Here is a 13776-nt window from a genome sequence, read left to right as displayed (position 1 = left end):
GGGCACGCCCCGGTCGAGACACGGTGTAGCGTGAATCAGGCTTTACTGTAGTTATAGTGTACTCGAATAAATGCTATTTTTATTTTATTTTGTTTTATAATACCGATTCAAGTATGGAATGATAGCCTTTCCTGTAATGAGATATAATAATTTGTGAGGATTTATTTTCGACCCACTTTTTATTATATTATAGACCCACGATATTTCTTTATCTTCTGTTTTGCTAGTATCCAATGATATTCAATGATATATGACGACAAACTTGTATAGACCTTATTTATTAAGTATCAGATTTTGGTTACCACCTTCGCGATTTATTTTAATACCGTTAAATATTGTTGATAAAGTATACAATAAAATTGTGATTTATATCCCTCTGTGTAAATTAAAAAAGTAATGTAAAAGCACTTAGTTGATTTACAATTGTAAACACTACTTCTGAAATATACCGGGCGTATAGTCGATTCGATACGCCAGGTATTTTTTGCCGACCAAAATTTTTTTTTACCGTTTCTGCTTGTCTGCTGAATATAGGCATGTGCACTAAATTTCCAGAACGACCGTATTTCGGCGCTCTGCATCCAACGCCTTCCATCCAGCCGCAACAGGTCACTTGTAGGAAGCTGTCCAACGCAACTCTTGCTCCTCGGTCTTACTCCCATTGGCCATTGGTTCTTCGGGCCGTGTGTCTATTGGTCTAAGATCCCGCTATACAACGACCTTCACCGAGATGCTTATTTAATGAAACTTATTTTATATTTAATTTAATATGTCAATAAATATAATCCATATGGGTTGCCTAGCAAATTTCAGTCCAGAGTATGTTTAATTAATATTAAAAAAAATTTTTTTTTTTATAATTTGCATGTAGTAAATTTTTTGAACTTTTTTCAATCAATATTTTTAATCAGGGTAGTGTTATATATGTATCACTAAAACCTTCTTTTATACTAAAGATGTATATATACTTTAGTGTCACATAAAAAATATACACATAAATAATTAATTGATTAAAAACAACCTAACTTTTGCATATTCTATGTGCTTCATACTTTCGATTGGTATAGAATTTATCTAATAATCATACTGGTGAAATGTTTAAAAAATTATATTTTTTTTAAATTAATTAAAAATACTCTGGACTGAAATTTGCTAGGCAACCCATATGGATTATATTTAGTGACATATTAAATTAAATATAAAATAAGTTTCATTAAATAAGCATCTCGGTGAAGGTCGTTGTATAGCGGGATCTTATAGTATATGACGGTTTCTTGGGTTCAAGCATAGCATTCCTGATAGATGAGCGACGTGCAGCTTGTGTACCAGGCTTGAAGTAAGAAACCAAGTCTCAAAACTTGTAAAGTTAGAATGTAAATGATTTTGACTTACAGGAATTTGATAAAAGGAACCATTGTTGACCGTGGGATATGACGTCAGCGGGACCACTGGGACGGTCCCATTGCGTAGAAGAATGGGTCCTTGTAGTGGCGTCACCGATGGCTGTATACCACCTGTAATACGAAACTTAGGATTTAACTTTGCTTATTAAAATATGGTATATGCAATAGCATTATCAGAATTTACAGGTTTCTATTTATCGTGATAAAACTGTCAATATAGGCAAGCATTATTAACCGCTACCCAAGGGGTTTATTGTAATCATTACATAATTAAACTATTTCTAATTAAATGTGTGTTTTTTAGCGACTTAAATAACAATAAAACAATACAACTTAATTAGCCGTTCAATCAACACCCTAGACTCTTTAATAAACAGCGCCATTTAGCTAGCACCCTGAATTATATTCAGCCGTAGTATTTGTTACAACATTTAATAAACTGGCTGGCTAATGCTTAAGCCATTCGTTTGATCATGTGACAGAAATAAAATGCTGAATGATCTGACATAAGAAAAACTTTATTTAATTTTTTTTAAAGTTACAACTTATTAGTGTTCTTGCGCTTACTCTTAGTGTCTTTAGACAACATCAACAAATTTGTTGTGTGCCGACGCTTAATTGACAGTTTAGAGTAGGTGGAAGAAAGTGAACTAAATTGAATTGAACTGCATAGGCAAGTAATGTAACGTCATCGATTCAAGTCATTTGCCTAGCTGTTTGATCAGCTGTTAGCACCCGTTTTGAAAGACGGGAAATTGTTTCAAACGTTTTTAAAGTTTGACATAAACTGGTAGCCTCCTTGGCAGACACGACACGATCCATATTGCAGCTTCTAATGTAATTGTTCTCTACTGCTCTTGTACAATGTTTTAGTTCAAATAATTATTGTGGTGACTCAAAATGGAAAATGTTACTACTAATACTAATTACATTTTAATAAGTCTGTACTTGTACACATTTATTATTATTTTTTTATTTTATGAGTCCATCGACTTGTTTTCATCTCTTAATAATCACACAATACACTTTCATATTTACAATATCATAACATTTATTATTATCATGAAGTGTTAGACTAATCGGTAATTAATTTCTTGTATTCAAAGTGCAAAAGGTATCTTCACGAATATAAATGTTATTTGATTTTTATGTCCATGCAAGTGTACGGCGAACTTTGTGAGGGAAGTAGCTTAGAAATTAATCAATGAAATGTTTCATACCCGCACTATGCCAGTGTAATTGATTATGGTATACATTCATTAGAGGCCAACTTCCGGCCCTAGGATTATTGTAATGATGTAGTTGGTTAATAATGTTCGCAAACATATTGTTTTTGTAATCACCCATTCATTTTTCGTTCTAGATTTCGATGAATCATAGTTTCAACAGCGCGGACCTGGGCGCGACTTGAATTATGAAATCATCGTTTTTTTAACAAAGAACTAGAATATTTAAGTGATTTACATGTATTTTATTGGTACTTCGATTCGTGTTATGCAACGTATGGCGAAGAGCCAGGATGTGCGAATATGAAAGTTTTTGAATGGCAATCTTGCGCATTGAGTAACAGCTTTTATTTTGTGTATCAGTACGTCATCAAAATAATTGATTGTTTACGCGCTGTTTGACACTTTTACATACTAATATGACTTCCTCGCGCTTAGGTCACATGTTCACAATACAATATAGGAAGTAGGGGGGCGCCAACCACCATTTGTATTTTATGTATAGTATGTTATATATGTACGCCTATTTAATTCTAGTATAGTAGTGTTTTTATTCTATGTACAATGTACATGGTCTTCACGTATAGATCAAGAGTCCAGGACAGCCAGACCTTCGTCATTTTATAAAAGCTTCTGTGTCCCCTATACAGGTAAGAACGACCAGGGACTATAGAGTTTGGGTAGTGGTTACTTTGGCAGATAACAGGTAGTAAAGGTGTATAAAATAGTACCTTAAATTCGTTAAAGTATAAAGCTCAATTTTTTTATATTTCATTAGGGATAACTTAAGGAATCTCGTCATCCATTGCCAGACACTTACGACAGTTGCTACCCCCTGCCAGACACCCCTAAACTTTAATAAATTATAATTATACTTTCTTTAGAGTATAAAAGCTAAATTTTATATATGTTACTTGGGGACCTATGAAAAAATGTTATCTCAATAGCCGGACAGTTTCATTGGTTCTTACACCTTGCCAGACACATTGAAAGTCTCCTCTAGGTCTGAGCGCGAGCGCTTAGTCGATTGCGATCTTTAAAGATATTTAATTAAAAAATATTTTATTACGTTCATATCCATGTTATATAAAGTAAAAAATGTAATTTTATTATTATAAAATACAAAAAAAAGTATTATTACATGTAAAAAATATTTGTATTATATATTATATACCTTTACTACCTGTTATCTGCCAAAGTAACCACTACCCAAACTCTATAGTCCCTGGCCGTTCTTACCTGTATAGGGGACACGCACAGAAGAACTTTCAGCTTATATAAAATGACGAAGGTCTGGCAGTCCTGGGATAGGATAATATAGATAAGTGTCAAATCAATGAATATAAAATATTGTATAAACTATTTTAAAAGAAGTTTCTAGCCCATTCTTCTCCATATGAAACTACCTTTTGGAAGGAGCAACTAGTAAATTTGTTTTTAAATATTTTTATCTTGTAATTATGCCTTGTAAGTGCCTTTTTAATAGGCCTAATTGAAATAAATGCTATCTTTTTAGAATTTATACGATACGATTAATAAAAGGGTTTACAATAGAATTGAGGCTGATTCACGCTACACCGTGTCGCGACCGGGCCGGGCCTCGGCCGGGACACGGCCACCGTGCGCCGTCCTGGACATTGATTCATGTTACACCGGGCTGTTTGGGTGTACGCAAGTACGTGCTTGCACCACTATATCTGTTTTTGTCAGCTAGTGATTTCATCTGTCGATAGACTTGACGCTTAAGTAATTATGCAATTTTCACAATTTGAATTGGCAGCTATTGCAATTGCCATCAATGACGAAGTATTAGAAAAACGAAGCGAAAGTACTAAAAGAAGATCGGGTGTACATCCAACCTGGAGAAAGCGAGAAGCAGAAGGGGAATTTTCTTTACTTTACAAAGAATTAATATACGACGAGAGCAAGTTTTATGGTTATTTTAGAATATCTAAAGAATGCTTTACTCATTTACTTGAAAAATTAAAACCAGATCTAACCAAAAAAATTACAAGATTTCAAAAGCCATATTTATCGTACATAGAAAAAATTCAACCTCACTAAGATTTGACGTTGGGTGCCCGGGCGCCTACGTTCATGTTACGACGTGCCGGGGCCGGACCGTGCCGGAGCCGGGAAACAATACCCACCGACATTACAACGCCGTGCCCCGGCCGGGGCACGGCCGAGCCACGGTCAGGCATGAATTACTTCATACAAAAGTATATCAATAATGTTAGACCGTGCCCCGGCCGGGGCACGGCCCGGTCGAGACACGGTGTAGCGTGAATCAGGCTTTGTGGTGAAAAATTACTCGGTGGACATTTTCAACATTCCATAGAGACCTTTCGGCGAATCAATAGACCCCTTGCAAATAATTATTTACTATTATTATTTTCTTTTGATTTGTTATATTCCTACCTAATTGCTATTTATGTAAATTACATTGTATATTCCTGTACGCTTCACCATGCTACTTCTTCGATACAAAAACTCCCCTCGGGAGTTGAATTGCGCGCTACTCGCCTTTTAAGTCCTTGTGTCATTTAGTGTAATAAGTGTTTGTTTGTCCTCATTTTAACACGTGTGATGGTTGAGAGCATAAATCAAATAATAAAAAAAAATCGGGACCCTATCCATGCATCTCTTTATCAATGTTTGACCCAGCTTCCGATTAAAAGTCACGTTTCCACATAATCGCTAATTAACATATAAATATGTATGAGGATGTAATCAATGAACGATGGAACTGGTTATGTTACGTAAAGAGATGTGTGACTAATTTATTAAGAAAGTAATAAATTGCTTAGTTTTGTCTATTTTTTGCAGATCAACGCACGTTCCGTTGACGGAACATAGGCACAGTCTATTCCTGAAAATACTCCAACTGTTTAATTTTTATTTTTAATAGGTAAAGTTGGTCAGTTTTCTTTGCCTAAAGTCATATTTTTTTGGTATCTAACATGCTAGCTTCCTTATGACAGTTTTCTTCACTTTTTCAAAAAAATTAACTCACCTTAACCACAAGCTTAAAACCTTTTTTAAACATTAATATATTGAATTTTTGGTCCGTGGGGTCCTAGCGCTATAAGGCTATTTAAGGAAATAGCAAATAGGTTAGTCGACAACACAGGAGACCGAAGAACTGGCAACTACCTCGGACAAAGAATTAGTCTAGCTATTCAAAGGGGGAACGCTGCCAGTATCTTCGGAACCTTGCCTAAAGGGACTCCTTTTAAAAATATATTTTAGTTATTATATTGTATTTTCTAAGTATTACTTTTATGTTCTGTAATTTGGTTGTTGTATAATATTTAATATAATAATTATACCGGTTACAGCCGTTTGCATCTGGGCCTCAGTTTGCTGTATCTGTTTCGAAATCATTTTTTTTTCTTTTTAATAGGCAGTAGGTGATCAGACTTCTGTGCTTGACACACGCCCTCGACTTTTTGCCGGTTGCCTGACGATGTTTTCTTTCAGCGTGCTAGTGTTAAGTGCATATAGACAGAATGTCCATTGGTAAGCTGGGGGTCGAACCTACGAACTCAGGAATGAGAGTCGCACGAAAGTCACTACGACAGAACTACAGAATAATTATAAAATATTATATTTAAAAACCACTGCAGAAATGTATCAACACCTACTGCTCTAGACGCACGAACTTTTTCGCTGGTTTTCTCAAAAATACCTAGTTATTTTTTATAAAAAATTGTTACATTTGGTTATTTACACGACTATAATTCGTACTTCTGTTCAAAAATTCCATTCATCTATAGTAAATAATAAGTATTCGAATTTACCTATTACCCGAGTTGAATTTGTAGTTAATAGTAACAAAGTATTGCATACACCAAGTAAGAAATCTAAACAAAGAAACCAGTTCAATCCAGACAAAGGTATTTGAAAGGGACCTTATCCGTAAATTCAATTCAATAATTATCACTTTATAACGATATTTAAATACATCGACAAATCTATCTACATGTTACTTGACCACGATACGTTTTACGTTATGGTAATAGGAATAAAGATTGGTATCTACTAGTCTTTAATATTTTTTTACTGGAATAAAATTACAGAATGGACGAAACATTTTACGGAAAAACCGAATGCCGAAGCCTATACTGAAAGGAATTAAAACGAGATTTGCTATCACGACTTACAATTTTAGTAGTAGTAAAACTAAGAAATTTCAACGACTTTCCGGTAATCCTTCTTAATATATAAATTACGCGTCACGTTGTTAGTCCGCTATGGACTCCTAAACTACTTAACCGATTTCAATCAAATTTGCACACCGTGTGCAGTTTGATCTAACTTAAAAGATAGGATAGCCTACATATATACATATATAATTCTACTGTACGTGTGTATGTCACTGAACTTCAAGTGTGTAAGAGGTAAACGGCTGGACCTATTTGAATGTATTTTTTTGTATGAGTTTGGGTGGAGCCCTGTATAGTTTAGATTCACAAATCAGCGCGGCAGATGGCGCTGCAGTCGGTACTTTCATACTTTGTTTAATTATCCTAATCGCTTGAAATATCATGCAGGACAACGTCTGTCGGGTCCGCTAGTTTAATAGTAGTTTTCTATATGTCTTTGGTGATTCGCACGTACTTTTCTCATCACCGTTTTACGACTTATTAATTGTCATATTATAAATTCAGTTTGAGTTTAATGTTTGATTGTGTTTTATGATACTTCAAATTTCTAATGTGATGTATGTTTGTCCACAAATTGCTCGGAAACTAAATCATATCTATTTTCCTTAAAATATTTAAATAGATAGGTATCAGTTGGCTAGTTAGATCGTAAAACAAATATTGGAATAATTCAATAAATAGCAGTTAAAAATTAATATATTTGGAACCCTCAACATTTCATAATGTATAAACTGTCGGTTAAAAGAAAGTGAGAGATGTCTCACTGAATAATAGTTAAAGTAGGTAAACAAACAGGTAAATGTATTCAAACCAGTTCTGTAGGTTACAGTACATTTAGGGTTGCCAAAATCACCAGCCTAGTTTTACCATTAAATTCTCAAGCAATTGATTTTAATGTATAACCTGTTTGTGAATACCTTTTTTTATTATACACAATAATACAATCTAAATCTTAGTATAATTTGAAAACTACTGTGGTTTGTATTAATGTAGCAATAGCAGTCAGGAGCGCGCGCGACAAATGCATATAAAAATAATTCTTCAACTTGTTATTTTTCTTAACTTTAGGGTATCTAATAACTGACCGGGTAGACCATTTACTAGCCGAGGTAGTAAACACTTCAACGTTCTCTCACCATAGGCGTTTGCTCTTGAAGTACAGAGCCGAACTTGCGTTACAGCTCGGGTTTGTACGTCATGCTCAACTTGTTTTTATGTTACCTAAAGCTCCCATCATTAAAATGTTTCTAGCCTTAGTCTACAACCTTAGACTAATTATTTTTTATTATACCCTATGGTATGTGAAGACCTCAATGTTATTAAAGCTAAATTAAGGAGGCAAAATGCTATTTCAAAACGCACAAGTCAACAATATATTTAAGACCCACAAAGATACTGATATCATTTCATTCCTATTCCATTTGATAGGCACCTACTACTAAGGCACCTATACCACAAACTTTATTTTACTTTAAAAAAACATTTTATTTTTAATATTGAAAAACCTTACTCCTTAGTTAACTAGTACACAAAATATAATTAAAACCGAAACGCTTGTTAAAAGGTTTACTAAAAATAATATAATATTCAGAGAGAAAGCGTGTAGGTGACTTTAAATGATAATGTTTAAGAATAGCTGTGGTTTAAAGAAATAAATAATTGATTAGTTTTTCAATTTTATAACTTTTTAAAAACACAATAGTTTATTGAATTGCAATAAGTCGTAGTTACTAATAAAAAAGTTTGAAAGCTGGCAACCCTGCGTCTCAAGTCAAAGGCCCCACCAAGAGCGTTATGTTGTGTAATCAGAATTCCATAATCATGTGTTTGCGCGTAAACTATTGAAGTTATTCCATAAGTACATTGTAACATAACTGTCATAATGCCAACCACCACTATGTGGAATCAGCTGCCCACTGAAGTATTTCCGAACCAATTCGACTTAGGGTCCTTCAAGAAAAGAGCGTACCAATTCTTAAAAGGCCAGCAACGCACTCGCGAGCCCTCTGGCATTGAGAGTGTCCATGGGCGGCGGTATCACTTTACATCAGGTGAGCCTCCTGCCCGTTTTCCCCCCATTCTATAAAAAAAAAAAAAAACTGTACAATTATCTGTTTTCAATTTCATCGAGTTTTCATATATCGTTTCTTATGAAAAACTTAGTAATTAAATGTATGCCTAGTTATGGTAACTTTTCTTTTTATGTTATGAGAATATTATATTTCTTTTCTTAAGAAGATCGATGTATTTATATTACTGACTGACTTCAGTATGCGACTCTCATCCCTGAGGTCGTCGATTCGAACTCCGGTTGGACCAATGGACTATCAATGTGCGACTATCTCGCACGTACGGTTATAAAAACATCTCGAGCCTTGCCTTAGACCCAGAAAGACGACGTGTGTCAGGCACAGAAGACTGATACTTGCCTATTAGAAAATCAAATGATCACAAATCTGAAGCCAAGAGTTTTAGCGCCACTGGTTTTTTGGGGTTGGGTGTTTTTGAGTTTATCACTTTCATACGTGTTGAGACTGAATAATCATTCAATCAATTGTTCTAATTTGTTATCCTAGAGCAAATTGGTGTAGCTTTCTGGAGAAACTAAGAAAACTCTAGCTGTTTCTTCCTGCGGTCATCAAAGATTTTTAGGTAACAAAATGGAAATATAACGAACAAATGTAGAGTATTTATGATAATCTTAAACAATATAATAATATAAATTAAAAATGGACAAATAGAAAACTTCAATAAATTTAAAAAGGTCCTTGTGGCAGTGTATAATGCTGGAAGCAATTCCTCGCTGTATTGCGATGTGTTGAGCGAGGAAAGCACCAGATCTGGGATCACCGGTACTATCTACCAGCCAATTTATTTTAAGTGTTAAGTATTATTTGAAGATTGAAGATATATATATATATATATATATTCATAAATTTATATAGTCGTTTTATTAATACTTTTTACTCATAAAGAAGTCATACGGTAAGTGTAGTGTAGTAGTGAAACTCAACTCGACTCGACTATGTATTTGCGTGTTGTTCCCACGAGATGTAAGTGCGTGCTCCTATTTCACTATACCTCCTGCTCATAGACGACAAATCTTTGTTTTTAATTTATTTTATTATTATTTATTACTTCAGATGTCATGTGATGAACTTGGTGTAATGGTTGCAGCTCCTTACAAACGATGTGTAAAACAAAAAACTTGGCGATTAAAAAGAGTGGCGGAGAGTTTATTGCCAGTTCTTCTCTTCCGTTCTACGTCCTTGAGAACTGGCAGTAAATGTAAAATTAGCATTTAATGTATATTTATTTTTGACGTTCATAAGTGTACATATATGAATAAATGATTTTTGACTTTTGACTTTTTGACAACCTACATAATTATCAGTCATCATAATATATTATGAGAAGCGTCAATGAAGCTGGTTGTATAGAGGCTTTTGGTAAGCTTTTTTTACTCCAACCCGATGTCCGATTAGCGTAAACAAGTAATTTATTAAGAACGCAATGTGTTAAGTCTCATATTGGACACGTTCGTAAAGGTCATTTGAATGTCGAGAAAATGAAAGTGGAAGTTATAAGCCGTAACGTAACGGTCAAATGACGCGTACAGATGATCTTAAACTCTTTCGGACTTATAAAACGTGGACTAGATATCACGTTGTTACTATGGTAACGATGTTCATAGATGAAAAATGGTAGCTATGGTAACGAATACGATACGGTAATAGGCTCTACGCGTTAATTATGACAAATTATTTATTTGATTATTATTCAGCTTATTAATAATAGTTTCACCATAACACACTTTACATAAAAAAATAAACAGTAGAACAACTTACGTGTACTAAAATTATTTTTTACTATAAATGGAAAATATGTGTATATTAATAATAATATAAGTAATATTAATAATAATTTATCGCAAGCTAAATTATTGTAAAGTTTTAATCCTAAAGGTATGCGAAATGATTTGTTTTAACGTACAAAATTAATTGAGTCCAATAAAAACGTTATAACAATTATAAATTTACGTGTACGGTATTTACATTTAAGGCACAAAAAATTACAAGCTAATAGAAATGAGATACACCCAAAAATTTTAAAATAAATAAATTTCGAATATGTTCGAAAATATTTTTTGCATAAAGATGTTTCAAGGCTATTTTAAACTTACTTTATTTAAAGAAGACTTTTAAGACATTTTTTTATATTACTTATTTTAGCCCTGTATTTTTACAATAAAAACAACAGTTATATACGGATACTAGCTGACCGGGCAAACGTCGTTTTGCCATGCATAATATCATTTATAACAAAAAATAGGGGTTGATCGTCGAGGGGAGAAAATTAGGGGTTGTATGTATTTTTTAATGCTGTATCATAAAAAATAATATTTTTTTTAATCAGTAATTTAAAAAAAATTTGGGGTGGACTACCCTTAACATTTAGGGGGATGAAAAATAGACGTTGTCCGATTCTCAGACATACCCAATATGCACACAAAATTTCATGAGAATCGGTCGAGCCGTTTCGGAGGAGTTTAACCACAAACACCGCGACAAGAGAATTTTATATATTAGATAACACAATACCATTAGATAAGAGGTATATTAAATTATATTATATTAGATTCTAATAAGAGGGCCGGCAGCACTCGCTACCTTATTCTTCATATTATAGTATACACTTTTTTAATCTTATGAATAATGCAGTTCAACAAACGTAAACTCAAGGTTCTAAGTACTATTTTATGTACACGAATTGACACCGGAACGAATTTGATATTTTATAATTGTGTCTCTAACCCGCGTTACTGCATTATATTGTTAGCTTTTAGTATGTATTTAATTAAATTCTTAATATTTTGAATCTAATACATAAAATTCTCGTGTCGCGGTGTTTGTAGTTAAACTCCTCCGAAACGGCTTGACCGATTCTCATGAAATTATGTGTGCATATTGGGTATGTCTGAGAATCGGACTACATCTATTTTCCATCCCCCTAAATGTTAAGGGTAGTCCACCCCTAAATTATTTTTTAAAATTTTTAGATAATTTAATTTTTTTGATGATACAGCATTAAAAAATACATACAACCTTTAATTTTTATTATAAATTATATACATGGCAAAACGACGTTTGCCGGATCAGCTAGTAGGTAATATATAAATATATTCTTAAGAATCTTGCCATAGTTGCTCTTATGATTTTTTGTTTTTTGTTGTTACGGTTGTTTACGAATGGACATCGAACATCTGCCCGAAGTTGGATGGTCGAGACAGAGTAGGGAATAGAATATAAAAAAAGTTCTGGCACATGCGCCGGGGAATTTCTTTATTTAACTTAAAAGTTATACAGTTTATGTAAAGGCAGTGAATTTTTATTGTTTTTGATATGTCTTATTTTATTTTTTTGAGTAGGTATTGTTATTTTATTTTATTTTTTCTTTGAGTATTGTTATTTTGTCTGTTTATGTGTGTGTGTTTTTGTATGTAATAAATGTTATGTATATGTCTATGAATAATCTCCAATAATCCTTCCTAAGTACTGGATCAACTAACTCTTTTAATATTGAATAGTGATTACCCAAACGGCTTAATATCTATAAAAAAGCTATTCAATACAATCATTTTACAGCCAATAGTTTCTCTCCAAGATTTTCGCTTTATAATATTAGTCAAGATGGTTTATACAACAGAAGTGTAAATTGTTTATTACTATTAATGTTTAATAGAACAGGGGGCAAACGGGCACGGTTCACCTGATGTTATGTGATGGACAATCCTGGACACTCTTAATGCCAGAGAGTCCCCGAGTCGAATTGGTTCGAAAAGCTTTACTTTAATACTCAATATTGTATATAATTTTGGACACGTTATAATGAGTAAAAATTTGACAGTTATGACCTCATACAAATGTCTTCGAAAGTGATGCCAAGGTTAATACCTACGTTCTACGACTACGTGCTGAGATGAACTTAGTAATAAATCTAATATATTTCTAGCTATGACTGGAGAAGAATACTGTGGAGCAATCGTAATTATACCCGTTTTTAAAATTAGTTTTTTTTATGGCTCTGGCACGGTTTGTGCATTAGCCAGCGTCAAGTATAAGATTTTTATAATTCGTGCTTTTTGCCTTAGAAATTCGACCATGTCCTCCTTGTACGGTTTAGGCACTCGCCCGGTACCGCACAACCCTCCCAAAGGCCGAGAACAAATTTAAATTAAATTAAAACTTGCCCTCGAACCGGGAATCGAACTCGGTACCCCTCACCTAGCTGCCACTTAATAAGACCGCTAGGCTATGAGGCCCCCAAAAAATTAGTTCATTAAACTTTACTTTGTTTAGAATTGAATTTGCATGAATTTTAAATAAAGAACGTTTGGCACCGTGCTATCGTGATTTTGACAAGTGTTAAACGCTAGATTAAGTTTCATATGAAAACTTTGCTATTACAAGATTATTCATACTTACAAATTATACATAGTTACAAATTATAATGCAGATTCGAAATACGTCGCTATAGTAGTGAACAGCGGTTAATTATTATTTCCTAATGCAAAATCTGAATCGAAGCTAGAACCTCCAAGTTTTAAGTCATAGAGGGGTAAAAAGTTTACTAGTATACATATTATAACAGCTTATGTCAACCTAAATAAAAAGGCAGAGCAAAATATTACTATTTCGATTCTTGTTTACTCTTTGAATTACCTGTTACATACACATTTGAATGCCTCAATAATTCCATATTTAAAATTCGAATGGCAGCTACAATTAGCAAATTATAACTTAAGCAACCAACCTATTAAGTAGTTTATCAATATTTAAAGAGACTTATTTGTGTAACCGTGATCGATCGTTTCCCAAGGTCTTTACAATTACTGAAGTAAAAATAAGAGCTGATAAATAAACAATCCTTGGTTACGATAAAACTCTATTTAATTTCGCCATCGCTTATGAATTGAAC

At 33.5% G+C, this 13776-nt stretch overlaps 1 protein-coding gene across 1 annotated transcript in view; it reads right to left on the bottom strand.

Annotated features, from left to right (window-relative positions):
• LOC125060754 (protein spaetzle 3) overlaps positions 1-13776 on the bottom strand; it is a 49568-nt gene that overhangs the window by 19114 nt on the left and 16678 nt on the right. The window contains exon 3 of the mRNA XM_047665797.1: positions 1393-1514. Coding sequence (XP_047521753.1) covers positions 1393-1514 — 122 coding nt within the window. The remainder of the gene's footprint in view (positions 1-1392; positions 1515-13776) is intronic.

The sequence above is a fragment of the Pieris napi genome, chromosome 22, assembly GCF_905475465.1.
Source record: "Pieris napi chromosome 22, ilPieNapi1.2, whole genome shotgun sequence".
NCBI classification, from domain to species: Eukaryota; Metazoa; Arthropoda; class Insecta; order Lepidoptera; family Pieridae; genus Pieris; species Pieris napi.
Note: the sequence above shows the minus strand (reverse complement) of the source record. Positions and strands in the feature narration are given on the sequence as shown.